This window comes from Eucalyptus grandis, chromosome 8 (assembly GCF_016545825.1).
Source record: "Eucalyptus grandis isolate ANBG69807.140 chromosome 8, ASM1654582v1, whole genome shotgun sequence".
NCBI lineage: Eukaryota > Viridiplantae > Streptophyta > Magnoliopsida > Myrtales > Myrtaceae > Eucalyptus > Eucalyptus grandis.
This window is the reverse complement of record NC_052619.1, coordinates 28,125,020-28,152,138: the sequence shown is the minus strand read 5'-3', so window position 1 is coordinate 28,152,138 and position 27,119 is coordinate 28,125,020. Positions and strand designations below refer to the sequence as shown.

Sequence of the window (27,119 nt, the reverse complement as noted above, 5' to 3'; positions counted from 1 at the left end):
GCGTACTACATATGATAGGAAGGTTGGACCTCAATGGGTGCTTAAAAGGCTCAAAGAAGAAACATGGGAAAAACTCTCGGGGGTGGGGCTTCCTGCTGTCTTCTATATTCCTTGGTTGACCGCAAGAAAAATGTAGGCCAGTCAACAAGGGGTGTGAGGCGTTTGCGTCCTAGGACCTTAAAATAAGGTGGCTCGCTCCATGTGGGAGGGAGGCCGGCAAGTTCACCACTGATTTTCTAAGTAGACCTAGAGTATAGAGTTAGCTATTTAACCTAAACAAAAAGAATCAAGAGCTTGTCAAAGCAAAATAAAAAGATGGCGAAGGATGACGCTTCAGTGCATACTACATCTGGTAAGGAAGGTCAACTGCACGCTAGATGTCTAGTATGAGAGTACCTTTGACTGGAACTAAAGAAAGAATGCCAAGCCTAAAATCTTAAATCGGCCAAAATTCCCATTGAAGCGCTCAAACCCTAATCTCGAACCCTAGTTTTGATTTACCCCAAATTTCACTATCGAAAATTGGAAATGAAAAGCGGGACTTTCAGTGTGGCTGAAATCCTCTCACTGAAACAAAGGAGAAGGTGAGCGTTTTTATTTTTGTGGGTTACCGAGTTCAAAAAGAACATCATTGACTCAAATGAATCCGTGGAGAAGATTTTATGGATGTGCTCGATAAATGGATTTGTCTTTAAACCCATTTACAACCCATTAAACTTATAAAGGTTATTAGCTGAGTCAACCCATTAAGGATATATCAATCTTTTTGAATAGTTTTTATCATTTTTTTTTTAATTTTTAATTTTTTATTTAAATTTTGATTTTTTTCTTTCTTTTACCCTTTTCCTTACGAAGTCCTGCGCCCAACCCTTGCCGAAAAGGCTAGGTTTGCAGCCCTCACCCAATTGCACTGGGGAGCCCAGAGCTTGTCGATCGAGCAAGGCCGTTGCCTCACCGGCCTAAGGCGAGCTTTGCTAGCCTCAACGTTAGCAAGACTAAGCATCATCGGTGTCAAGGCGAGCTCAACCTTGCCAGATCTAGTGAGGTGGAGCTTCCCCCAAAGTCGGCGAGGCTTGGCTCATCGGAATTGGGAGGGCTCTGCCTAGAACCATTGTCGCCCATCGTGGGTGCCCTAGTGAAGTAAGCCCCGACTTTTTCCCAAAGTTAAGTAAGCTCATTCCGTGCTCTCGCGGTAGCGGGCACGATGGACAAGTGCCTGAGGAGCTTTAGGGGAGCAATTGAGAGGCTAAAGATGATCAACAGTAAAAGGACCTCTCTCGATTAACAAAGAAGAAAAGAAAAGAACAAAGAAAAGAAAAGAAAATTAAAAAGAAAGAAAAGTCAAAGGAAGAAGATGGCATTTGGCCATGTCACGTTGTGGATCATGACGTATAGGTTGACTTAATTGCCACATTGGAAATTTCGGGCTAGACTTCAACTTGAAAAATTTATTGCATTTTCACTTGAAGGTCTAGGACTACAAAGAGCATGGAATGAGTTTACCTAGCTCGGCTGAACTGCCACAATTAAAAATTGACAGAAACACCACAATTAAAATATTTCAAACTAATTTAAATTCTTGTAAAAATCTTATATTTCCCTGTCAGCTAAGGGCGCGCATGACAATGTTTCTATTGATGGCACGACGTAGTAGCTCTGTTATGAACATTTAAGTGCGCATTTGGGATATGTGAGTTCACTTGATTTCAATAATTGAAAAGTGTGGGCCCTAAGTGAGACCCTCGTAATTTAATGGTTGTTGTGTCTTCACCTCCTTCCACTTGATTGCTGAAGGCCATAGCCTTAACCTTTGGCCGGCAAAAGGGGGTCTAGGTCTCTCTCTCTGAGCTCTGTTTTTAGCCCTAATTTTGGATGAAATTACCTAATTACAGTTTTTATCATTTTTATTTTTTTATTTTTGATTTTTTTAAATAAATTTTGATTTCTTTTTTTATTTTTCCTTCTTTTACCCTTTTTCCTTACGAAGTCTCGTGCCCGACCCTTGCCAAGAAGGCTAGGTTTGCAGCCCTCACACAATTCCACCAGGGAGCCTAGAGCTCATCGATCGAGCAAGGCCGATGCCTCACCGGCCTAAGGCGAGCTTTGCTAGCCTCAACGTTAGCAAGACTAAGCATCATCGGTGTCGAGGCGAGCCTGACCTTGCCAGATCTAGTGAGGTGGAGTCTCCTCCAAAGTCGGCGAGGCTTGGCTCTAAGGAATTGGGCGAGCTTTGCCTAGAACCACCGTCGCCCATCGTGGGTGCCCTGGTGAAGTAAGCCCTGAATTTTTCCTGAAGTTAAGTAAGCTCATTCCGTGCTTTGGCGGTAGTGGGCACGATGGACGAGTGCTTGAGGAGCTTTAGGCGAGCAATTGAGAGGCTAAAGATGATCAGTAGTAAAAGGACCTCTCTTGATGAAAAAAGAAGAAAAGGAAAGAACAAAGAAAAGAAAAGAAAATTAAAAAAGAAAGAAAAGTCAAAGGAAGAAGATGGCATTTTTCCACGTCCCGTTGCGGATCATGACATATAGGTTGACTTAATTGCCACCTTGAAAATTTCGGGCTAGACTTCAACTTGAAAATTTAATTGCATTTTCCCTTGAAGATGTAGGACTACAAAGAGCATGGAATGAGTTTACCTAGCTCGGCTAAACTGCCATAATGAAAAATTGACTGAAACTCCACAATTAAAATATTTCAAACTAATTTAAATTCCTGTAAAAATCTTATATTTCCCCGCCGGCTAAGGGCGTGCATGACAACGTTTCCATTGATGGCACGGCGTAGTAGCTCTGTTATGAACATTTAAGTGCGCATTTGGAATATGTGAGTTCACTTGATTTCAATAATTGAAAAGTGTGGTGCCTAAGTGAGACCATCGTAATTTAATGGTTGTTGTGTCTTCGCCTCCTTCCACTTCATTGCTGAAGGCCATTGCCCTCGCCTTTGTGTCTTCGCCTCCTTCCACTTCATTGCTGAAGGCCATAGCCCTCACCTTTGGCCGGCAAAAAGGGGGTCTAGGTCTCTCTCTCTGAGCTATGTTTTTAGCCCTAATTTTTGATGAAATTACATGATTACATTGACTCAATTCTCTGCGAAATCGCTTTTTATTCTCCGAGGAAATATGATCCAAGCTCGATTTAATTCGTTTTGATTTAATGTAGTTTGCGAAAACTTCCTATGAGAGGATGTGCGCATTATATTACGAGGGCTCCCACATTGGCCATTCAATTTTCAGCCTTTGCAACGACTAGCTGTTTCTGCCCACTCCATGAAGCCCCACCATCGTGAGGCCACCACCTAGGAGCTTGAGCTCGAGGCCTTCCAAAGGCAAATTGCGGGTCGCTTCCTTGACCTCTCCACCATCACCGCTAACGACACGCTCTCCATCACCTGGATTTATAAGCTCCTTGATGCCTTCCAAGAGGAGTTTAGGGTCCACCTCTTCAACAATAGGGCCTATGTGGTGAGATCGTTGATCGTGGAGCGGTTGCTAGTCGAGTTCTACAAGAGAAGCGCGGAGAAGGAGACCATTTGTGAGAGTGCTAGTATGAACAAAATAAAGGAGTTAGGGAAGAAAATAAGAACACATGATTTATAGTGGTTCGGCTTAATCCAAGCCTACGTCCACTCTCCCACGCTAACAGCCTTCTTGGCTGGATTCCACTATGCAATCAACAAGAGATTACAACCGAGTGCAAACACTTAGTAGTAGATCACACTATCTCACTAAGTCACTCTTTTGGTATTTCTCTCACGATTACAAACGTTTAAGCTCTCAAGAGACAAGTATATGATCTAAAGTCGCTCAGACTTTGGAATTATAAATTCTACGCTCCGTCTCTTACTTGCTCATCGGTCAATGATCTCCTTAAATACTCCTCCACTTCCAAACTACCCGTTGGACAGTATCCCGGAGAATCGTCTTCCAATATACCAATTGGATAGCTTTGTATATAGAAGATTTGGTAGCCGTTGAGTGACAAAGGTAGAATCCCAAATTGATTCCGATCGCCCATACAAACGAAATCTTGGTTTCCATAAGTAAAGCTTCTTCGTATAGAAAGATCTTGTCTTCAACATCCAATTGTCAATCAAATAGATTGAGTCAATCAAATCAATCTTGATGTGGAATCCAAACCAGATCACTAGCCGTTATATGATTGGGCTTGAGTTATGTTTCATCGAATCTGGATGTAAAGTCGAGAGCAATAGACTTTACAATCCGGTCGTAGACTTTACAATGCGGGTCGAACATATCGCTTCGAACAGATTTAGCTTTAAGGTCACACCAGGTTCAGCTTCAACATAGAGTCTGTCTTCTGGTTCGGCATTCACGTTCGCCCTGGAATTAGTCGAGATGACAGACTTCGATGTAGAACAGACTTTGACACTAAAGTCCGGAGTCTTGACTTTGAGTCTTGAGTCTCGGCGTCTTGGAGACTTTGACACGAAGTCGGAAATCTTTAGAATATACTTTGGGCATATGTTACGTTCGGTCTTCTGGCCGTCTTCGACTTTGATAATATCCTCTACATGTTCTAACATCTGCATGGTCTATTACTCAACCATCAAACATGTTAGTAGCCTTTGATTTATTTTGTCATCTTCAAAACATCATAAGGGATTTCCCTAATAATCTCCCCCTTTTTGATGATGACAAAACAATCTCTGAATATGCAGATTTGTAAACATGCTTTTAAAAATATTAATTTAAATCAAAGGATATCAGAAGATAATAAATAGATTGAGCATAATAATATATAGAAAATAATCTCAGCTCAATATTATGCCATAGATAATATCAACCAATCAACACATATGCATATTCATATCTTCTCCCCCTTTTTGTCATAATCAAAAAGCGATTATGATGGAAAAAATATCACATAGAGAATGATAACAAATATGTCTTGCATAGTTTCCAAAAATCAGCTTTTATAAGGTAAATCGAATATTGAAGATATGCAATATAGCTCACTTCGATCATATCAGCAAATATTCAATAAAAATCCTGGATGCATTATAAAATTCACTTATCATTTTTGTCATAATAAAATGATAATCTCAATAAGAGATTTGTTAATGACAAAAGGTAATAAAAAATGTACTAACTGGATTTTTTAGAACAAATTCTGATACATTTACCTTTCCTTCTATTCATAATAAGATCACGATCAATCCAAAAAGATTTTTCCATAATTGATCAATGCCCCCCTCAATTTGTTGCCTTTTTGAGATGATCACGATTCTTTTCCTTTTCTTTTGGATTTGCTTTCTCCCCTTGTGATCATGGCAATATTTGCGAATAGAAATAATTGCTGCTTGTTGAACATAATTTATTTCAGTATTTCCTTTGTAGCAACAACATCCGCAACGATCACTTGCATTTTGAAATTCGAGGCAAAAAATTATTTTCTTCAATCAAGCTCTTCTCGAATTCAACCTGCATAAACTTAACAAACTTTTTGCACAAATAAGCTTTTGTACAATGCATACGGGTTTTCCTCAACAATTTGCAAAATTTTTGCATAAGGAATAGAATCTTTGAACTTCCAAAAGATAATATAGAATCTCCATGATTTTCTGATTGAGTTTTCCAAAAATCCATATGGAAGATTCTATTGATACCTGCAAATTCTTGTATAATAGATAATCATCTTTGCAAAAATGTCACGTAATATTTTCCTTCGATTTGCGGATCAAACTTGCTAGATAGAATATATCTTCTAAGAATATAGCAAGAATATCCATAAATATGCAATCATATCTTTTAAGATCAAAGAGATTTCCTTGAGCATAAATTTCAGATATGCATTTTGCAAAAGGAAAATAGATATTTCTGTCACGTGCCAAAATTGCAATATCTTATATTTATGACAAAAGATATAAACAATCATCCAAAATCATAATAAATGCACGTAGAGATTTGCAAGGCGGGATGATAAAAATATTCTCTTACCCATGGTATATGTTTGCAATATACCATTGATTAAAAAAAACATTACCAATCTTCGCAAGAGATGCATTTCTGATTGCATCATGATTTGCATAGATTTGCGATCATTCATCCCTTAAAGAATTTCCTGCAATCAACTCATTTCCCTTTTTGGTATCCATCAATTTGGATCCTTCCTTGACGTTAGAGTAAAATATGAAATCTCCATAATCAAATATTCTTTCTTAATTCATCATAACAAAGTATTCAAAGAAAGAATATTATGCACAATGATATCTTGCATCATAAATTAATATCACGTAAAACAGATTTTCACTTTGCAAAATATGACTAAATCTGAGAGTATAAAATTAAACCAAATAAATTATTTTGTCTTTAAGCATGATATCAAAAATGATCACACGTATCAAATTAAATTTCGAATCACAAAAACAAATCATGCGATTCTTTCTTCAATAAAACAAAATATGATCATTATAAAATCTGATATATCGAATTTCAAGCATAATGAGAATTATGTGCCCAAAAAAAACATTCCTTACCAACTTCTTCTTTTCCTTTATTTCCTTGATTTCCTCATCGGATTCTGAGTCTGGTTCTGAATCAGACTTTGATTCTGAGTCTGTGTTTGAGTCAGACTCAGATTCTGAATGTGCCATCAAGCATAGATTTCCTTGCTCATCATCTTCTTTTATTGTTCTTTTCTGGCCATTCTGCTTGTATTTTCTTCCATCGAAATATGATGGCCTTGTGTTGCTTTGCCCTTCCATAAGTCCTGGTGCCAATATACTAGCCATAAAGAATCTTTAGCTCAAAAGTAAAAACACTTTTATAAACCGAGCACTTGGCTCTGATACCAATTGATAGTGCTAGTATGAACAAAATAAAGGAGTTAGGGAAGAAAATAAGAACACACGATTTATAGTGGTTCGGCTTAATCCAAGCCTACGTCCACTCTCCCACGCTAACAGCCTTCTTGGCTGGATTCCACTATGCAATCAACAAGAGATTACAACTTCGAGTGCAAACACTTAGTAGTAGATCACACTATCTCACTAAGTCACTCTTTTGGTATTTCTCTCACGATTATAAACGTTTAAGCTCTCAAGAGACAAGTATATGATCTAAAGTCGCTTAGACTTTGGAATTATAAATTCTACGCTCCGTCTCTTACTTGCTCATCGGTCAATGATCTCCTTAAATACTCCTCCACTTCCAAACTACCCGTTGGATAGTATCCCGGAGAATCGTCTTCCAATATACCAATTGGACAGCTCTATATCTAGAAGATTTGATAGCCGTTGAGTGACAAAGGTAGAATCCCAAATTGATTCCGATCGCCCATACAAACGAAATCTTGGTTTCCATAAGTAAAGCTTCTTCGTATAGAAAGATCTCGTCTTCAACATCCAATTGTCAATCAAATAGATTGAGTCAATCAAATCAATCTTGATGTGGAATCCAAACCAGATCACTAGCCGTTATATGATTGGGCTTGAGTTATGTTTCCTCGAATCTGGATGTAAAGTCTGAGAGCAATAGACTTTACAATCTGAGTCTGTAGACTTTACAATCTGGGTCTGAATATATCTGCTTCTGAACAGATTTAGCTTTAAGGTCTGTACCCAGTTCAGCTTCAGCATAGAGTCTGTCTTCTGGTTCAGCTTCACCATAAAATCTGTCTTCTGGTTCAGCATTCACGTTCAGTCTGGAATTAGTCAGAGATGACAGACTTCTGATGTAGAACAGACTTTGACACTAAAGTCAGCGTCTTCGGACTTTGAGTCTTGAGTCCGGGGCGAGTCTTCGACTTTGACACGAAGTCCGGAAATCTTCAGAATATACTTTGGGCATATGTTACATTCAGTCTTCCGCCGTCTTCGACTTTGATAATATCCTCTACATGTTCTAACATCTGCATGGTCTATTACTCAACCATCAAACATGTTAGTAGCCTTTGATTTATTTTGTTATCTTCAAAACATCATAAGGGATTTCCCTAACAATTTGTAATTAGCCAAAAAAAAAAAAAGATAAGAAAGGAGAAAATAAAAAATTACGAATTTGTCATAACGATGTTGTTTCGAGTGGAGTTGTACATTTAATTACTAGCTATCGATAGTGCTGTATATGATAGACGCCGTTAATTGCTCTACCATGTTAGTGATTTCAAATTTAAATTAAAAGGATTGATTACATTGATAAATCGTCAAAAAAATTAGGACTGTATCGACCAAATGAAAAGGTTCAAAATTGACTTGCAATTTGCACAATAGATTTTTAACATTTTAGATAATTTTTCTTTGATTCTTTCATTTGTCTTAAATTTAGGCTTTGAGTATAGAGTTAGCTATGCAATCTAAAACAAAATAACAAGGAGCTAGTCAATACAAAAATAAAAAGAAGGTGAAGGGCACCGATTTTATGATGATATTGTGCGTACTACATATGATAGGAAGGTTAGACTTGAATGGGTGCTTAAAAAAGGCTCAAAGAAGAAACAGGGGAAAAACTCTCGGGGGGGTGGGGCTTCCTGCTGTCTTCTATATTCCCTGTTTGACCGCAAGAAAAATGTAGGCCAGTCAACAAGGGGTGTGAGGCGTTTGCGTCCTAGGACCTTAAAATAAGGTGGCTCGCTCTAGATAGTAGGGAGGCCGGCAAGTTCACCATTGATTTTCTAAGCAGATCTAGAGTACAAAGTGAGCTATTTAATCTAAACAAAAAGAATCAAGAGCTTTTCAAGGCAAAATAAAAAGATGGCGAAGGATGACGCTACAATGCATACTACATCTGGTAGGAAGGTGAACTGCACGCTAGATGTCCAGTATGAGAGTACCTTTGACTGGAACTAAAGAAAGAATGCAAACTGTCTCCTCTTCGTGGTTGATGACGATTGATGACCTTTCTGTGCCCACGTTTGATGACCTTTCTCTGCCCACGTTTGATGATCTTTCTCTGCCCACGTTTGATGAACTTTGGATCACCAGGAAGGACTATGTAACCATTTTCTATATAAGTAGCGTGGACTCCGTAGCCTTTCGCCAATACTAAGTTTGTCCCAACCATGGAGACTTCATCGCTCTACACTGCCCTTCCTCTGGCTTTCCTTCTACTCCTCACTCTCAAGCTCTTCTCTTCATGGTTCAAGCAACCGAAAAACCTTCCGCCCAGCCCGCCTTCCATCCCCATCCTGGGCCACCTCCACCTCCTGAAACACCCCCTCCACCGAACCCTCCACTCCCTCTCCCAATCTTACGGCCCCGTCCTCTCTCTCCGCTTTGGCTACCGCCGAGTGGTTGTCGTCTCGTCGGCTGAGGCAGCTGAAGAATGCTGTACTAAGAACGACATCACGCTTGCCAACCGCCCCTCTACTGTCGCCGGCAGGCACATTGCGTATGACAACACGATGGTCCTCTCTGCCTCGTACAGCGAACAATGGCGTAGTCTCCGCCGTGTTTGTACTGTTGAGATGTTTTCCTCGGCCCGTCTAAACTCCTTTCTGCCCGATCGGAGGGACGAAATCAAGCGACTCCTGCTTAATCTAAACAAAAGAGCCTCATCATCTGGGGACGAATTCACTAAGGTGGAACTAAAACCGATCTTCTGGGAGATGACATTCAACATCATTATGAGGATGTTGACTGGGAAGAGGTATTATGGGGAAGATGTGACCGATGCCGAGGAGGCGAAGGTGTTTAGCGAGATCATGTCTGAAATTTTGGAATATACTGTTAGTGCGTATCCAGGGGATTACTTGAGTATCTTGAGGTTGTTCTTTAGGAATTATGAGAAGAGGGTGTCTTGGTTGAGCAAAAGATCGGACGCGTTGTTACAGAATCTGATTGAAGAACGGAAAAATAGTCGCAGAAAAAGATGTGGTGGAGAGAGTAGGGAGACCGTGCTGGATCATTTGCTTTTGTTGCAAGAGAAGCAGCCCGAGTTTTACACTGATGAGATCATCAAAGGGCTACTATTGGTACGTAGAATTTGACGATCTTATGGTCCTATGGTAAATTATGGTCCTATGGTAAATCAAGCGGAAAATTATCCAAAATAATCCTATATCTATTGCATCACATCCTCATTATGGAAACCGTTGACATTGACGATTTTATTTGGCTACTCCATTTGATTGCAACATTTTAATATTACCAACCCTTAGAGAGCAAAACAAATATGTAAAAACGTATTTGATTGTGGATCATAGTAGCATGTCCTAACATTGAACACCTTAGAAACTCGTGAGTACATTCATCGACAGTGATAGTTTTCTTGAGAATGAATATTGCAAGTTGATTGCGACATTGAACATCTGTTTAAAAAGATGTAAATTCTTGTTGTGATCAATTAACTTGTTCTTTACGTAATTATCACTGAAGAGATATCAATGGACGAATGTTTTTGGTTTTGCGAAAGTGTAGGTTTCCGTGCTCTCAAATTAGAAAAAGGAGCAAAGAGCGTGCGTAAAAACCAACACATAACATTGTCTAGATATATCTATAGATCCAAATATTGCAACCTCTAATAGTTAAAAGTAGGAAAACAAGGTTTCCTAAATTTGAAAGATTTCATAGATCTCTTATGTTGTCAATCGTCTTTTTCATGAAGTTCAGCATATAATTATATTCGTCTAAAGTAATTGATAGGTTTAACTGAATTTTTTCCAGGAAAAGATTGAGATTTAAATCATGGATATATTTGTTTTCTGTTAACTATTCAGAATAACAATATAAAAAGTCTCTCTATCTAATGCCTCACTCAAAATGAAAGTTAGTATATTTATGAAATTAGAGGAAAATGGTTATGAGCTAAAAGTTATGGCCTATTACTCACACATTTATGCGGATATACATATTAAATTGTAAACAATTGTTAATTTTGAAGTCATTTATAATACCTGATCTAATAACTTATGGATTGCAGTAAGATTTCTCTGATATTAATGTTTAAATTATTACTTTTACATTTCTTCCATTTCAACAATGTAATGACAATTCGTTTTTGCTCTATATTCTTCTATAGGTCATGCTTATAGCAGGCACCGATACTTCTGCTTCGACAATGGCAAGGGCAATGTTCTTTTTACTTAGTCATCCGCATTCCTTAAAAAAGAGCTATTGAGGAGTTGGATAATGTGATTGGCCAAGAACGCTTGATAGAGGAGACAGACATTGCAAAACTTCCTTTTCTCCAAACATTGTATCAGAAACTTTACGTTTGAAACCACCGGCACCACTTCTAGTTCCACACATGTCATCAGAGGATTGCATCATAGGTGGTTATGATGTACCTAGTCAAACCATAGTATTCATCAATATCTGGAGCATTCAGAGGGATTCGAAATTGTGGGATAATCCGAAAAGTTTCAGACCTGAAAGATTTGAAAATGAAGATAATGGACAATGCAAGCTATTGTCATTTGGACTTGGAAGGCGAGCCTGTCCTGGTGCAAACATGGCCCAACGGGTGATCAATGTGGCTTTGGGATCGTTGATCCAGTGTTTTGAATGGAAAGGAAGAAGTGAAGAAGGAATGAATATGCCTAAGGCGTTGCCATTGGAAGCCATGTACAAAGCCCATGAAATCATGGCGAGGATTGCTGAGCATTGAGCGGGAGCCAAGATATTGCTATTAGTCCTTGTCTTATGTGTTTGTACCAAAAATAAATAATCCATTGCTAAGCACGTCTTAGATTCATAAATTGTATTATGGCGTACAAACTTACGAAATGGTTAAAGTCATCTAGATAAGTTTTGTTGTCTACCTTATCGGTCTCTTTCTTGTTTCTGACAATTTATTTTTGCCATTCAATGCTTTCGCCAAACCTTGTGTTATTAATATGGCACCTCTTGATGCACCACAACCAAAAGTTATTCCTCCCACTAAACTTCTCAATATCACTCCAAATAATCTCATTGGAAACAACCCACAAATAATTTTTCTAACATCATAATCGTATCAACTACTTCCCAATTTATATTTTTTGGGTTTTTATGCAAATATTTACAACTTTAAGTCTCCAAGCCAACCTTTGGTCCTAACTCTCGCATGGAATGACACCAATTTTCACTCGAAAGATAATTTTGGCCCAAATTTGCAAGTAACACATAGAGAGGCACCGACTTTTACCCAAGCGGTATTTGCCCCATCCCTATAATTTTCTGTCAAAATGTGCACATTTATATATTTGCTTCATTCATCAAGTTGGCGCCTTTCTTTTCTCCAAAAAATCTCAATTTTTTTTAGTAAACGAAGTGGGTTCTTGAAAATATAATAAGGCGCATTATCTTCCAATACAATATTATTCTTTTTTGGCCTTTATACAATGTTGGTCTTGTAATTTAGATAGAAGAACCAGGAGCCCGTCAAAACAGAAAAAAGGAAAGAAAGAATGTGAAAGGGCACCAATTTCATGATGCTATAGAGTATAATATAGGTGTTCGAAAGTTCAACCACTCAATAGGGCCTTTAATAAACCATTAGGATTCGCCTCAGTGGCCACCCTTCCAATATGGAAGGGGGAGGTGAGGGGTTCAAATCCCTACATTCTCAGGGGGGATGGGATGGGGACGCGTAAGTTTCAGGAGTGGGTTTCGACTCTTTCGCCCTGCAAAAGGCAGGTCAAAAGTCTGAGAATGAGTGTAAAGTAGGAATTGTAGAGTAGGAATAGAGTATGACTGATAAAAAAAAAATAGGGCCTTTAATAGGAGAGATGTGCATTCTCATAGTATGCTTAATGGAATTTAAGAGAGAATGCAAAAACTTCCTTTTTTTTAACAACTATGGACTTGCTTTCTTCTTATCATAATCTGTCGCTTATCTTATATAAAATAGGGACACGAAACGTAGATGCATGGTTACCCCAATACCCTTGGAATTATCATAGTTTACCAATAGAGCATGCTCTCCTGCTGCACGAAACATGACAATTTCATAAAGATTAGTTTCTTTGAAACAAATCGAACCAAACCAAATTATTCACACCCCTACTAAATAGTGTATGTCTATTTAGAAAAATTAAATTAGATTTTTAATATCAAATGACAAAAGATATTTTCTAGTTTATTTTCTACAATCAGCCAAACAATTGAAAATGTTGTGGAAGATGACTTACTAAAAAATATCTTCCAAAAATATCACATTTTTCATTTAATAAAGAGAGCTACAAAATAGAAATGATAGTCTAAACATACATTTCTAAAAATTCTTAGTGTCTAGTAGACTAGTCAAATAGATGAGTCAAGTTGAAAGTAGTCTGATCCAAATACATTAATTTAACTCGTCATGACCCATTTTTTACATAATATAAATCTAGTGACTTATACCCGGCCTGTACCCAATTGACTCATATTGTTAAAAAATTTCATATTTAACTCAATTTACAAAATTCTAAACTCAAATTGAGATGAGAGTGTGAAGTGAGCGGATGTGAGATTGAATGATGGCAAGAAAGAATGAAAAGAGAGTTATTGAAATGGGTTGGGTCTAAATAAGTTGTAAATCCATTTATGACCCATTTAACACTCATATTATGTTTAAACTTATTTACTTAATATAACCAATTCATTTATGACTCATTTAATACCTGTATGTTTTAAAAATGGGTTGATGACCCATTTTAATAGGTCTAGTCTGCAATGAGTTAGATGGTGATGGACCAACTTTAGAACCCGACACAATAGTCGAAAATGGCAATTCATCTTGCCAATTCACACGCTAGACTGGTCCAATTCGGTACAAATCACGGTCCAGTTTGCCAATCCAATGATTGAACCGTTGGCGAACCGGTTTGTTCCAGGTTTTGACCAACCCAAGTGCCAATGAATGACCGGACCGAACTGAGCGCCGGTTCCCGGTTCAACCGAATGAACCGGCTGGCTCCGTCGGGGCTTAAACACTTTGCTGATGGTAGATCGCCTGACTGCGGATTGGAATGTCGTAGCTTGGACTGGGCGACCCGCCATCTCTTCTTTTAAGGGTATGCTCTCGACAACTGCTTTCCTCAATTTCGACAAATAAAGCTCCCATTTTTCTCAGCTATCTACCGTGAAATTGACGAAAACTCTCCCTTTCCCTTTCGATTCTGATTTTGCGGCACAAATAGGAATTGCTTTGCTCTCGACTTTTTGGGGCGAGAAATCGTTGGAATTTCGAGGTCTGAGTCGACGACATATGTCAAGGTTCTAGTTTTTGGGGGCATTGATCAATGCTCATCTCCTAGAAGTTCAAGGTGGGTGGTCTGGTGAGTTGGGTTTTCTTTTTCTGTTCTATATTCCCCACTTACATGTCAAGCTTGGTGTGCTCTTTCGTGGGTTCATGTGAATTGGAGTTCAAATCTATTTGCAGTACCCCTTGCTTTGTAAATTTTAGAGGGCTATCTTCATGTAGGGGGCTCGGTTTAGCAGATTTGAGTCACGGTTTCGGTCACTTCTATTAGGGTTTAGATCAAGACAATGTCTATATCTTGTGCATGATGAGTGGGCTGCCTTCATCACCTCTTGAAATGCAGTATAAATTGAGGTAGTGGCTTTTTGTTGGATCGCCGCCTCCAGTAGCTGGCTCTGCAGAAAGCATCACAAGCATAGGCAAATTAGTGGAAATGGATCATGAAGATCAGAAATGCCACTCTCGGGACCAGGACAAATTGATAGAAGAACAAGATAAGGATTCGTCATCTGCATCTCTGCCAATGCTGACGGACCGCAGTGGGCAGGATAACACTGGAGAGAGGCCTATGCCAAACCAGACCGACATTGTTAAAGCTCTTGAAGTGGTTGAGAGAGACTCTGTTGCTATCGCCGAGAGTTTCACATCTCTATTTGCTTCGCTTCGCTTGGCTCTATCTGAGGTTGGTTTGATCAAATTGTGGCCATGACTCATCCCTTTTGTCTAGCGTTCCCAGCTTGCCTAAGTTGGTTCAATGCCGTATATTTGTAGAGGAGATTCATGCATCCTAAAGATGACACTGAATGATTTGACATCCCTGTTGGCTTTTCATGGTTCAGTGTGACTGCTGCAGCATTAATAAAATTATCAGATATGTCAGTCCTGTCATCTTCATGGAAAGTAAATCATAAGAAGGGATTTCGATCAAATTATAATTTGAAGATTGATGAAGCTAAAAGAAATAAGAGATTGAAGATTGATGATTTATCTAGGTTCTTTGGTAACTTTTTGACAGCAAACCATGAGAGGAACTTTGAGAATTCTTTGATGCTATGTAAAGGTTTACTTTTGTCACACGTTAGATTGGTCAAGATAAATTTGAGAGAGATTGAATTGTTAGCATTAATAAAGTGTCAATGAAGACACATTTCCCATGTGCTTTTGCATTTAATTCATGAGATTCTTTGGTATGTTTTAGGAATTATTTGCAGTCCGGAGTTCATTTACCTTGAAATATGGAAGATTTATTAATTTTTATGAGGCTTCTCTGATGATACTCACATTGAAGGAAAAAATTATGAGCCAAATATAGCATATTACTGTGCTCTTGAGATGTCTTAAATGCGTGAAGTTTTAAGGTGCTTTCCTATTAAAATTTACATTTCGAGAAGTGTCTTAAATTTTTATTTAGGTGTGATACCTTTCAAAATCAGAATCTTGAGCTGTTGGAATAGCTCCATATTCTGTTAAAAGAGAAATTAGAACTATCACTCTTTGGTGGCTATTCCCGATATTACAAGCTCTGTGTTTATCTGGCTAGGTATTGTAAAATTGCAGGTAACTTCTTGCTCAACAGATCATATGCAGTGCTTCAATGATGCTGCTGGACGCCTTCAAGAATCTGGTAAGTTCCTCAAAATAAAGTAAAAATCTGTTTCTTTTCCCGACAATGAATGACTGCTAATGGACTTGTAATCTCAAATTTGCCCTGTGAGATAAGTTCATTTGCTGAGCTAAACCCACCAACCTGTTCTGGTCAGCAAGCATGTTATGTGTATTTTCTCCCAACATCAAGTGATGATGGTCATGTGTGGAACCTGCTCACTAGTATTGACATCTAACAGTTGGACGCACGGCTGGCGGACTGTTGTCTTCATATATGTTGGAGATTGATGGATACATGTGTATGCATTCGCACATGCTTACGGTTTTCGCATGCTAGATAATTCAAGGCTGTTTGCTGGTTTTCTAAAATGCTATTTAAACACAAAATGTAATTTTGAATGATTTGAAAGTGTAACTAAAAGAAGATAATTAATGGGATTTTCACAACATTTGGCAATTCAGTGCATGCTGTTGATATGAAGCTCATGAGATCTTTGTAATCTTCGTGCTGATTAAGTTGGGTTAGAGGCGGTAATTGGTTGAGGATAGTCTCATTAAAATTATTCCATGATATTTTATATGTTAATGGATGCTTCTTTATGTGTATTTTAATCTGAACCTTATTGTTCCTTCCCTTTTTTGTAGTGCTTGATGCAGCAACAAAAGGAAATCGGTACATAAATTCCTGTCTAAGGTAGACAGGCTTTGATGCCTAACTTTGCCTTTTGGAACTTCATGTTGTGTTTGTCTACACTTATGAAAACTGCTAATCTGAATATCATTCCTTATCTTTCATGTTACATGCAAGAATGCTGTTCTTCTATGTTTTACATGTGATGTGCTTAACTTGACTCAAGAAATTTTTTTCTGTGGAAACTAATGGTGAGGTTTTTGCATTTTCTTTTCACATAAAAATTCTTATTGTCAATGAGAGAATGCGAGTGATTTCCTGGTGTGACTGGAACATTAGATTATTAGCTTCTTGAATCAAGAGCAAAGGATGTGCATTACTTCAGCTGAAGAACCCGTTGCTAACACCATTCCAGCTTTTAGACTGTTCATTATACACTAAGTTGGTGGATATTCCCTTCTTTCCTCATTTGATGGAAACTCAAACTCTCGTATATGCACCTTAAGAAAACCTTTGAATGATCAGTCATGACAAACATTACATCTTGTTGAACCTCTGTTGCTATTTGGAATTTAGTCACATTTTGCTCTTTAGTAATCAGTGTTTGCTAGTGTCAGTAAGTTTTTGGCTTGATTCTTGTTATTGCAGATTAAATGAAGAAATGAAGGGCATGGAAAGTCTAGCGACACAATTGTATCCTTGACTAGGTGGAAAAAGTCTTTATGGTTGTTGCACTGTTTGTCCTGAACACATTTTTGTCCTATGAACTTAGAAATTTATCGAAAAGCATCATTTTACTTCTTACAAACGAGCGACACCCATTCGTTGGAAAGTAAAAGGCATAGAGTTTCTTTTTTTTTTTTTTCCCAGTTGAATTAAAGGTTTGTGCTATCATTTGTGTTTTCCTTGACATTGCTTCAGAAAAATTCTGAGGAGGAATGTTGATGCTTTAGATTCTGCTGTCAACAAGCTTGTCTGGCTTCCATGATATCGGATAAGCTGTCGATGCACTTCTGTTTCCCTACTTAAAGATCTCTTCTTATGAGAGTCCTAGTCTTGCCAACATGATACTTGAAGTGCTGGAGAGAGAGGAAAGATGATCACCTCACTTGTAAGATTCATTTTAGCCATTCTTTTTGCATCTCTTGCCGTTAGTTGTATATTATCCTCCTGACTTTGGATTGGTCTACCTTCTTCTCTCACGTATTCATTTTTCCCCTTTGTATTTGATCGTCTCAGCTTGCTGCGATTTTTTGCAATCACAGCTGAGTAGGCAGAATGGCTTGTAATGTGAGACTACTTGTGACATGCCATGCTCATTTTAGGGAGGAAATATGTAATTTTTGGGGCTCTGTTTACTTGAATAGCCGAATCTGAGCCCGACTTCTGACTTCCATTGTGCATTTTCGAAACCGGCGGGGGCATTGAGGCAAGTCGCAGATTTATTTTGGGAATTGGTGGGGTGGGGATTGAGTCGATGCGCGGGGGCATCGGGGCCTATTTGTCTTGCAAATACATGGATGACATGAGCAATCTCAACCTACACAACTCAATTGCATCGTTCGAGTCTGTCTCGCAAGCACGCCCGGGAGCATGCCACAAATCAAATATCGTGCACCTCCATGGCGACCGACTCGAGTGAAGAAGAATATTTGTACTACTAGAATTTTACATCTAAAATTAATGACGGATTAAAGGAGGGTAATTGGTGGCATAAGCAAAAAGGGAGCTGGCGAGAGGTCAAACCACTGCATCATCCAACAAAACAAATTCTGGTTTATTACATCGCCATCGATGCCCAGGCGGACCGTACAAAGAAAAACAAGTCCTAAGACCTATGCTTTTCTACCACCGAAAACCAGACCGGAACCAGCCGCTCTAGAACCGCCCGATCTGATCCTGGCTCTAAATTTTGGAGGTCGGTTTCCTGGTTTCAGGTTGGGAACCTATAGCCTCGACCGTAAACAACACAACTCCTAGCAATGATTTCTGAATAGATTAAGAAAGATTTATTCTGTGGAGAGGAGGTTGTGGACGAAATCCTTGACCTTGAGGACCAACTGGGTGGACTGGGTCACCTCCGGGAATATGTAGAAGGCGTGGAACATGGTCGGGAACTCTACCAGCTCCGCCGCCTTGCCGGACCTCCTCAGCCACTCGCAGTACCTCTTCTGCCAGTCCCTCAGCGGGTCGAACCCCCCGACGAACACCAACGTCGCCGGGAACCCCTCCAGCCCTGCCACGTCCGCCGCGTTCGGCCCGCTCACGTTCACCGCCCCGTGGTCCCGGTCCACCCCCTCCGGCAAGAACGCCCTCCAGCACCAGTCCGTCCGGGGCACCGACACCAGCGGCGCTCCCGTCAGCCGGATCTCCGATTCCGTCCGCTCGGCGCCCCCGAAGAAGGGCTGGATCGCCACCAGCCCCACCACTCGGACCCTCGCGAGCTTCCGCTCCGTCAGGAGGCCCTCACCGCCACGTGGTGCGCGATATTGGCCCCGGCGCTGTCCCCGGCGAGGAAGCACTTGGAGACGTCGGCGACGGGGGGCAGGGCGGAGGGGGTCTCGTCGAGGAAGCGGAGGACGTCGAAGCCGTCGTCGTACTGGGAGGGGAAGCGGTGCTCGGGGGAGAGGCGGTAGTCGACGGAGACGACGACGGCGGGGAGCTTGCGGGCGAAGCGGCGGCAGACGGCGTCGTAGGCCGAGGAGGCGGCGCTGAGGTAGCAGAAGCCGCCGCCGTGGAAGAAGACGAGGACGGGGAGGGAAGCAGCGGGGGAGGCCGGGTCGGAGGGGGTGAAGACGCGGAACCAGAGGGGGCGGGAGGGGTCGACGGCGACGTCGGAGGAGGAGACGCCGCGGACGGGGCGGGGTTGGGAGGGGACTTGAAGTCGAGGAAGCCCATGAGGCGTCGGTTGACGGTGCCGTCGGAGCGGCCGCAGAAGTCGGTGACGCGGGTGAGGACGGCGATGGCGACGCGGGTCTTCCAGGGCATCTCCGGCGAGGATGGGGCCGGTTTCTTCGCCGAAGTCGCCATTGCCGAGATTCAGGGCACGATGATGGTGGGGCTCTCTCTCCTCGGTTTATGGCAGACGACGACGTGCGCGGGCGTAAGGGAAGCGTGGGCGTGGGGGTTGGGTACGTTGGCCATACTGCCACGTGTAACGCGGTTAATGGGTCCAAGTCTGCAGGTCATGATGTCAAGCTCGTTCGTTGATTGGTCGGCCCACGTCACTTTACAGATCCCGAACCAATATTTATACTACTATTGATGATCGCCGACGGTTTAAAAAAGAAAAGAAAAAGCAAATATATGCGACCCGACTCTTAAAATTCACCGACGTGCATTTACGAATGGTTACCGAGCAAACCCGCATCTCGACCGTCGTCGCCTCTCCACTCTTCCACCGTCCAGCAACGACGACGGTTTGCTTCTGCGGCTCCTGGCTCCACTTCCCGATGGTTACGACAGCCTATCCTTCAGATTCAATGGCCTCCATCATCTACGGCTCTATTGCAACATGATCTCCGGAGGACATTGGCCCATTTGGTCCAACTTTTGGGAAATGTCTTTACAAAAATATAAATACCTTTGGTGAATGGAGTTTTCCGAAATACAAATAGCATTTGGTGAATTGTAATTCTAACGTGTATTGAAAAATAACTTTGACTAAAATACTGTTTGGTAAAATTTACATTTGTAAATGACTTTTATTAAATTAAAAAACAAAAAAAACATTTCTAATTTTTTTTTGAAGTCTGGTCACCGACCGGCCAAATTTGGCTATTGAACCACCGGATTTTGCCGTCAAATGCCGTCGCCTGAGATCACCCGACCCTAGGCGACCGTCGCGTGACCCCAGGCAACAGGCTGCCTAAGTCAAGCGACCCCAGGCGACGGGCTGCCTGGGTCGAGCGACCACCCCAAGTGACAGCTGCTTGGGTTGGGTGACCCCAGGCGATGGTTGCCTTGGGTCGTGCAACCTCAGGTGGCCGTCGCCTAGGGTAGACCTTAGCAACTGTTGCCTGAGGTCGCGCAACCTCAGGTGGCCGCGCGACCTCAGGTGGCCGCCTGGGTTGCGCGACTTAGGCCATTAGTCGCCTGGGTCACGCATCCTAGGCATCACAGAAGGTCTGGCTACGGTTGTTGGGGTTTGGCGACCCTCAAGCGGCGGTTGCCAGAACGCGTGACCCCTTGGCCAGCGGTTGTCAGCCTCTGATCGGCTTTTCCATGTGATGGTTTTGAAGAAGATAAATAGTAATCGACTTGCATTCCGAAAATGTAAGTTCCCAAAGTACCTCTACACCCCTACTTTGGACTAAGGGCTTTAGAGTCATTTGGAGATGTAATTATATTTTTCCCAAGTTGAGCGAAAACATGAACCAAACACGTTTGTATTTGGCCAATATTTGGCCAAGGGACTTTAGAGTCCTAAAACCCATTAAAAATGCTGAACTAAACGGGGCCATTATCACCTTACCTGAGGGAATTGCAACCGAGATCATCAAACCAATTTCTTAGGCCCTATTGTTGATCGAACCGAGCTTTATTCATCGATCCTTGTGTCTTGGAACTCAGTAATTTCTCTTTGTTCTAGACGCCGGCGGCTGTTTAGTCATCTTGTCGAACTCTCTATCTTTGCCGACTAAGAGCTCCCAACAACTAGCAAATTTTTACTTTCGCCGTGTCTTCCTTGGCCTCTCCTAATTCTAATTGACAGACGGGAACTCAAAAACCATAGAGAATTCATGAGTCGAGCACCAACGATTTGCTCGTGCAAAATTGTTCTTTCTCGAGAACATATGCGCCTCGAGAATTCAACCTGACTATAGCTTCTTCACCCTTTGGCCTTTTTCTTGGTATATTAGCAAAGATAAGTTGTGGAGGAATGCTTGGTGGTGGACCTCGAGGCTCATAACTTTTTGAGTTTTCTTTTGTTCAGAAAGAAAACCCTAATGCGTTCGTGTTTTTCTAAGAAAAAAACATAGGTTCGATGGAGAGAGATCACTTTATGTTTTTTGCCGGAAAGGCAGGGAGAATTCAATGACATTGTTGGTGCATTAAATTGATCTAGAAACGACTCCATATTGAGAAAGGTACGTGGGAGGCCATATATATTTACATTTTGGAGGTGAGTCGCAGGTGGACCGGGGTTGGATCTAATGGAATTTTGCGACATGCATAATTGGGTTTGATTGGACTTGAGATCAGGACTCGCCATGACATTTACATTTAAAGGGTCCACGTAAAATGTCAGAATTGAGCTTGTCTAGTCAAGCCTGGTTGGAGCTTTAATGAAAAACCATCTTTGAAATTTGCCCAAATCTTATCCACTCAAATTCTCTCGCCTATGTTAGAGTTTCCTCTCGAGATATGCTCGAGCTCTTCCTTCTCTGTATTTTCTTCTTTCCTTTCGTACTCAATCTGCACTTCTCGTTCGGGTTGATTCCTTCCTTCTAATCTCCATCGCTCTCCAACCGTCACCTCCTTTTCCTTCTAGTAATCTTTCCTATCCCTCAGCTTGGCTTGCATGTGACATTCTGAAACTCGACTCTGTTTTTGATAAAGTGAAATGGGCATTTCGTCGATGTGCTTATGGTCTTTTTTCTTTGAACTGATCACTCACGAGTTAACTAACTTATTGGGTGAAACCGTTAAGAGATGTATTTGCAGTAAAATCCCTGAAAGCTACTCAATTGGTTGGATCGGACTAAATCGCGTTTGATTGATTCTAACCATGAAATTTAATTTGGTTTCGGGAATCGAATATTTGAGCATGTCACAATTCATTTTTAGGATCCTGTCTCATCGTCTGTCAAATTATTGACGAGTTCGAAATTTCAATAAAGAAATTATCGGAGGAAAAATTGAAGACCGAAAGAAAATAAAAAAAAATGAAAGAGAAAAGAAAATAAAATAAGAATAATTGTATTATTTTTATTTTATTTTTCCCTCTCTCCCTCTCTCTTCTTTTCTCTCTTTTTCTCTCTCTTCTCTCCCCTTTCCCTCCCCCTTCGTGTGGACAGCTTTCCTCCCCCCCACTTCTCTCCTCTCTCTCTCTCTCTCTCTCTCTCTCTCTTTTCATTTTGATCGGTCAATCCTCATCTTCTCTCTCTTATCTCTTTTTCTCTCTCACTCTCGACGCTCTCTGTCTCCCTCACAGTTCGAACAGAAGCGGAAGACCAAAGACCAGAGGAGCTCGCCGAACTGTCGTTTGCTCCACCGCTCGCCACCGTCCCGCCACCCGCGCCCGCACGCCCCCGCATCCGTTGCTCGCTGCCATACGCCGCCTGCCCTCTCCTCCACCCAGGCGCTTCTTCCCCGCGCGAGACAGCCTTGTTCGCCTTTGCCCAGCCCCTGTTCGGCCACCACCGGCGGTTGTCCGACCACCTTCGGCCATCACTCGGACCGTCGGAGCTCCCTTCACTATCCGCCGGCCTCCCCTAGCCGCCTTAGCCGCGGATCAGTCTCGACCAGGCCAAACCAGCAGCCCCACGAAGTGGGTTTCCAGCGGCTTTAGGCCGCTTTTGGGCCGTTTCCGGGCCTCAAACCCGAGGCCCGCTTTGGAGTTTGTTGTTCCTCGCGTCGCCCACGTCGGATTGATCCGATTTGCGCGCGATTCCGGTGAGTAATCTCACTAATCCCTGATTAGTTGGCTAATTATGCTTAAGGGTGGTTTAGTTTTAATTAATTAGGTTTAGGTGGTTAGATTAGAATAAATTAGTGTTTATTAGTCAATTGTGATGCGAATTAGACAAATTAATTGTGTAATTAGCAAGTAGACGTGGTCTACTATTTATTGAGGGCAGCCCGAGATTTTTCCCAACCCTAATCGGGCTTCAATTAGGCTTTTCGGGCCTAAGTGGAATTTTTGGTATTTAAGTATTATTTTTCGAAATTAAATTAAATAATTATTTATTTTCCAAAAATTCAAAATGGCCCAGACCGGAATTTTATGCTGGTGACCGTGGTGAAGTCCATTTATTTAATTGGGCTTTATTTTGAGCTAAATGAAATTTTTAATATTTATTAATTAATTTTCGGAAATTAAGATTTAGATGGCCGACGACCGAAATCTCGTGCCGATCATCGTGACATAGTCCGTTTATTTAATTGAGCTGCAATTTGTATGGAATTGATTTAATTATGAATTTTTAGGAGTTATTCATATTGAGTTGATTGTTAATTATTTAATTGAGAAATCGTTGAGTAATGGTTATCACCTGAAAGAAAATATGTGGGCTCAGTGAATTGGAATATCACCTGGAGAATGCATGTGAGTTCAGTGGTTGAATATGTCATATTGGCGAAGAGGTTGCGTGAGAGAATGCACGTGGCTCGGAGACTTGGTATGTCCTCCTGGAGAATGCACGTGGCTCGGTGACAGAGTTTGGCATCTAAAAAGGCACGTGGCTTGGTGAATTGATGCATCACTTTGATGAGATAGCACCTAAGAGAAGGCACGTGGGCCCGGGCATCTTAAAAAGGACACGTGGCTCGGTGATCTGATGCGTCACTTTGGTAAGCGAGTACCTTAGAGAATGCACGTGGGTCTAGTGTTTGAGAACGGCATCTAAAATGACATGTGGCTTGGTGATCTGATGCGTCACTTTGGTGAACTAGTGCCTTAGAGAATGCACGTGGGTCCAGCTTTTGAGAATAGCATCTAAAAGGGCACGTGGCTCGGTGACTTGATCTACCACCTTGGCGAAGAGGTCGCCTTAGAGAATGCACGTGGGCCCAAGGTTCGAGGCACATGGCTCGGAGACTTGGAATGTCGTCCTGGAGAATGCACGTGGCCTAACTTTTAGATATTCCTCCGTGGGGAATGATTTGCGTGACATGTAATCGATTGGTTCGATTTGTTTGGAGTAAATGGGTGCCTATTGTGAATTGTATTGACTTGCAGGTGGGATCTGAGGCTAAGGTAAGTCCTCTGCCCTGTATGTGTTTAAACAGCCTATAGTATAATGGTTTATTAATCGGGCCTTAGTGGGGTAGAACTCCCTGAGACGTAGTCTCATCCCAATTTGGGGAAAATCATTTCAGGACCCCGTTGAGTAGCTAAGGAGGAATCTGAGAAGGAGTACTTCGCGGTGAAACTTAAGGAGAAGGATTTTTGGGAGAAGAAGATAATCCCGAGAGGGGCCTTGAGTACGGTGCGGATGGACTGAGATTCTATCTTTTTTTGAGATCTCCTTTTTGAGGTGAATAGAGACAGAGTAAAAAGTTGTGAAGTACTCTGGTTTGTGTTTTGTATAAAAGTTTGGTTATAAGTTTCAATATGAAAAATATGGCCATGTTTTTCTATCCCATCGTTTTATTGTCTGGGGATTTTAACTGCTTCCGCATGTGCTTAATAAATGAAAGGGTCGGCGATACATAATCCTGGGATATCGCATTATAAAATCGACCAATTGAGAATGATGTGTGCGTGCCCGAGGATCGGGGCGTGACATTGCATGTGAAGTTTTTTGGGTCAAGTGAATCATCATGGCCTATTTTCTCCCTGTCCTGAGTTTTTCCCATCTCCTTATGGCTTTAGTTCATCTTGCTTGGGTTGAATTTGACTGTATAGCGATGTGGGTCTTCGATCATGGACATGCAACACTTGGGTTTTAATTTTGCAAAGGGTTTTGAGCATTTGTAAGTTCATGGCAACAGAAGAGATCGACAGCTCCTCGCGCATCGCTGTGCTGTGTCAAAGACTGGGAGGACTATGCTTAGAACAAGAATTGGAAGTTTGGGATGATGTACCTTCCACAGACAAGCTGAAAGAGTGTCGCCTCATCTTGGTAGGTAATATTTTTACCAATCCTGCCGTCAATCTTCCTGCTTTCCAAATTGCTATGAAGAAAGCGTGGTGTTTAGACCAGGTTGATATTTCCCTTTGTGATGGTGGCCTGTATATAGTCAAATTTCGGTCAAAAATTGAAAAACAGAGAGTACTTGTTGGGAGTTCATGGCTATTCTCAGGACATTTGGTTCATTTCCAACCATGGCAACCTAATACGCCATTATACTACTATGATTTCTCCTACTGTTCCTTCTGGATGCATGTCATTGGATTACCTTTGGAGTGGAACACTGAACACCTCTTGCGCAAAGTAGTTAAGCAGGTAGGTCGTGTAATTAAAGTGAAACTAGACACTTCTGGGAGGGTCCAGATAGAACTTGATTTGAAAGAACCTTTAAGGACGAGGACGCTAATTCGTATCAAAGGGAAGACATTATGGTTAGATTTTCGCTATGAGCGACTCTCACATTTCTGCTATTTGTGTGGGAAGCTAGGACACTATGTGACAACTTGTAAAGAATATCCTTATGAGGAAGATCAACACGATGGTTTATCGAAAATGGCCTATGGTCACTGGTTGCGAGCGGAGGTTCGACAACATAGCCTATATTGGGACATGTTCTATAATCCACAGGAACCTATGGAGCAGATGGATGGAGCTGTACCCGAAACTCCCCTTGCCATGCAATTGCCAATCCCAGCCCTACCTCCCATTGTTCTTGATTCAGCAGCTCTAGCTACGACCCTTGTCATCCCCTCAAGATCCTCCTCTATGATGGAAATAGTCAAGCCAGCTCCAAGGACTACTGACCTGGTACCTGCAAGGGCAAAATTGAAGAGTGTTCAGACTCTTTCCCTGGAGATTCCTAAGCAAAAGAAGCCAAAAATTCCGAGAACGATCATTGCTATGGGATCAGGCAAGAAACAAAAGATATATTCCCCGTATGAGACTAGAGTTGGCTACTCATTAGATTTGGATGAGACTTAACTCATGGACACCCCTATTTATGCTGCAAATGCGATAGAACATTGGGCATTGGCGGCTGGCCCCAAATAGCCACCGCATCTCAAATGAAACTCCTAGTTGGAACTGTCAAGGGTTGGGCAACCCCCTGACAGTTTAAGCCCTAAAGGCCGTTTTGGCCAAAGAAAAGCCCGAAATAGTTTTCTTAATGGAAACTAAGAATGCAGCGTTAGTTTTAAATAGATTACAGTGTCGGTTTCATTTTCCTCACTCCTTAATAAGGGATCCAGTGGGCCTGGCTGGTGGTCTTGCTGTGTTTTGGACTGAGCTTTATGATTTAACAATCTTGAAGTCAGAGGAGAATTATTTTGATATGCTTTGCTATGATATTTCTGCAGCTACTTCTATGCACATCACTTGTTTGCATGCTCCTTCTACTTACCAGGCTAGACAAGAGCTTTGGGATAGCATAAGGGATATCGGTGTTGTAAATACCTTTCCTTGGTTGTGCGTGGGGACTTTAATGAGATCCTCTACCCCTGGGAAAAAGTGGGCAAGAGACCAGCTATATACTCTCGCCTAGCATCCTTTCGAGCAGTGATTAGTGCTTGCTCTTTACTAGAATTGGAAAGCGAAGGGTGCGAATTTACCTAGTCTAATAATAGAACAGGGGATGACTTGGTAAATGAGAGATTGGATTGAGTCTTTTGCTCTTTGGAATGGCGATAGTTGTATCCTACTGCAGAAGTGCTAGCCCTTCCTGCTTTAGGTTCAGATCACTATCCTATTTTGCTAAACACATCTTCAAAGCCTGTCAAGTGAAAGAAGACTTTTACTTATGAAGCTTTCTGGAATCAAGATCAACAGTGCAAAGAAGTAATTCAAAATTCGTGGAATATATCCAGTGCATACAAAGCCACTCTTGTATCAAAATTGTAGGCAGTTTCTCACGAATTAGCAAGTTGGAGTAAATCAAAGTTCAGTAAAGGCCATCTTCGTATACTTC

At 41.4% G+C, this 27,119-nt stretch overlaps 3 protein-coding genes and 1 pseudogene across 3 annotated transcripts; 3 read left to right on the top strand and 1 right to left on the bottom strand.

Annotated features, from left to right (window-relative positions):
- Positions 1-9,020: 9,020 nt before the first annotated feature.
- Positions 9,021-9,745, top strand: LOC108954069 (isoflavone 3'-hydroxylase-like). Its single transcript, XM_018860333.2, has 2 exons — positions 9,021-9,686; positions 9,737-9,745. Exons 1-2 carry the CDS (start codon positions 9,021-9,023, stop codon positions 9,743-9,745), a joined length of 675 nt encoding a protein of 224 aa, XP_018715878.2.
- A 1,461-nt stretch (positions 9,746-11,206) lies between these two features.
- Positions 11,207-11,566, top strand: LOC104416886 (cytochrome P450 81D1). The gene has a single exon (XM_018860332.2). The coding sequence runs from the start codon at positions 11,207-11,209 to the stop codon at positions 11,564-11,566; it is 360 nt and encodes a 119-aa protein (XP_018715877.2).
- A 2,881-nt stretch (positions 11,567-14,447) lies between these two features.
- Positions 14,448-17,750, top strand: LOC104457369. Its single transcript, XM_039300905.1, has 5 exons — positions 14,448-14,804; positions 15,680-15,746; positions 16,373-16,421; positions 17,007-17,051; positions 17,280-17,750. The coding sequence occupies exons 1-5, from the start codon at positions 14,556-14,558 to the stop codon at positions 17,344-17,346; spliced, it is 477 nt and encodes a 158-aa protein (XP_039156839.1). The 5' UTR covers positions 14,448-14,555; the 3' UTR covers positions 17,347-17,750.
- A 333-nt stretch (positions 17,751-18,083) lies between these two features.
- LOC104418004 lies at positions 18,084-19,468 on the bottom strand (annotated as a pseudogene).
- Positions 19,469-27,119: the final 7,651 nt, after the last annotated feature.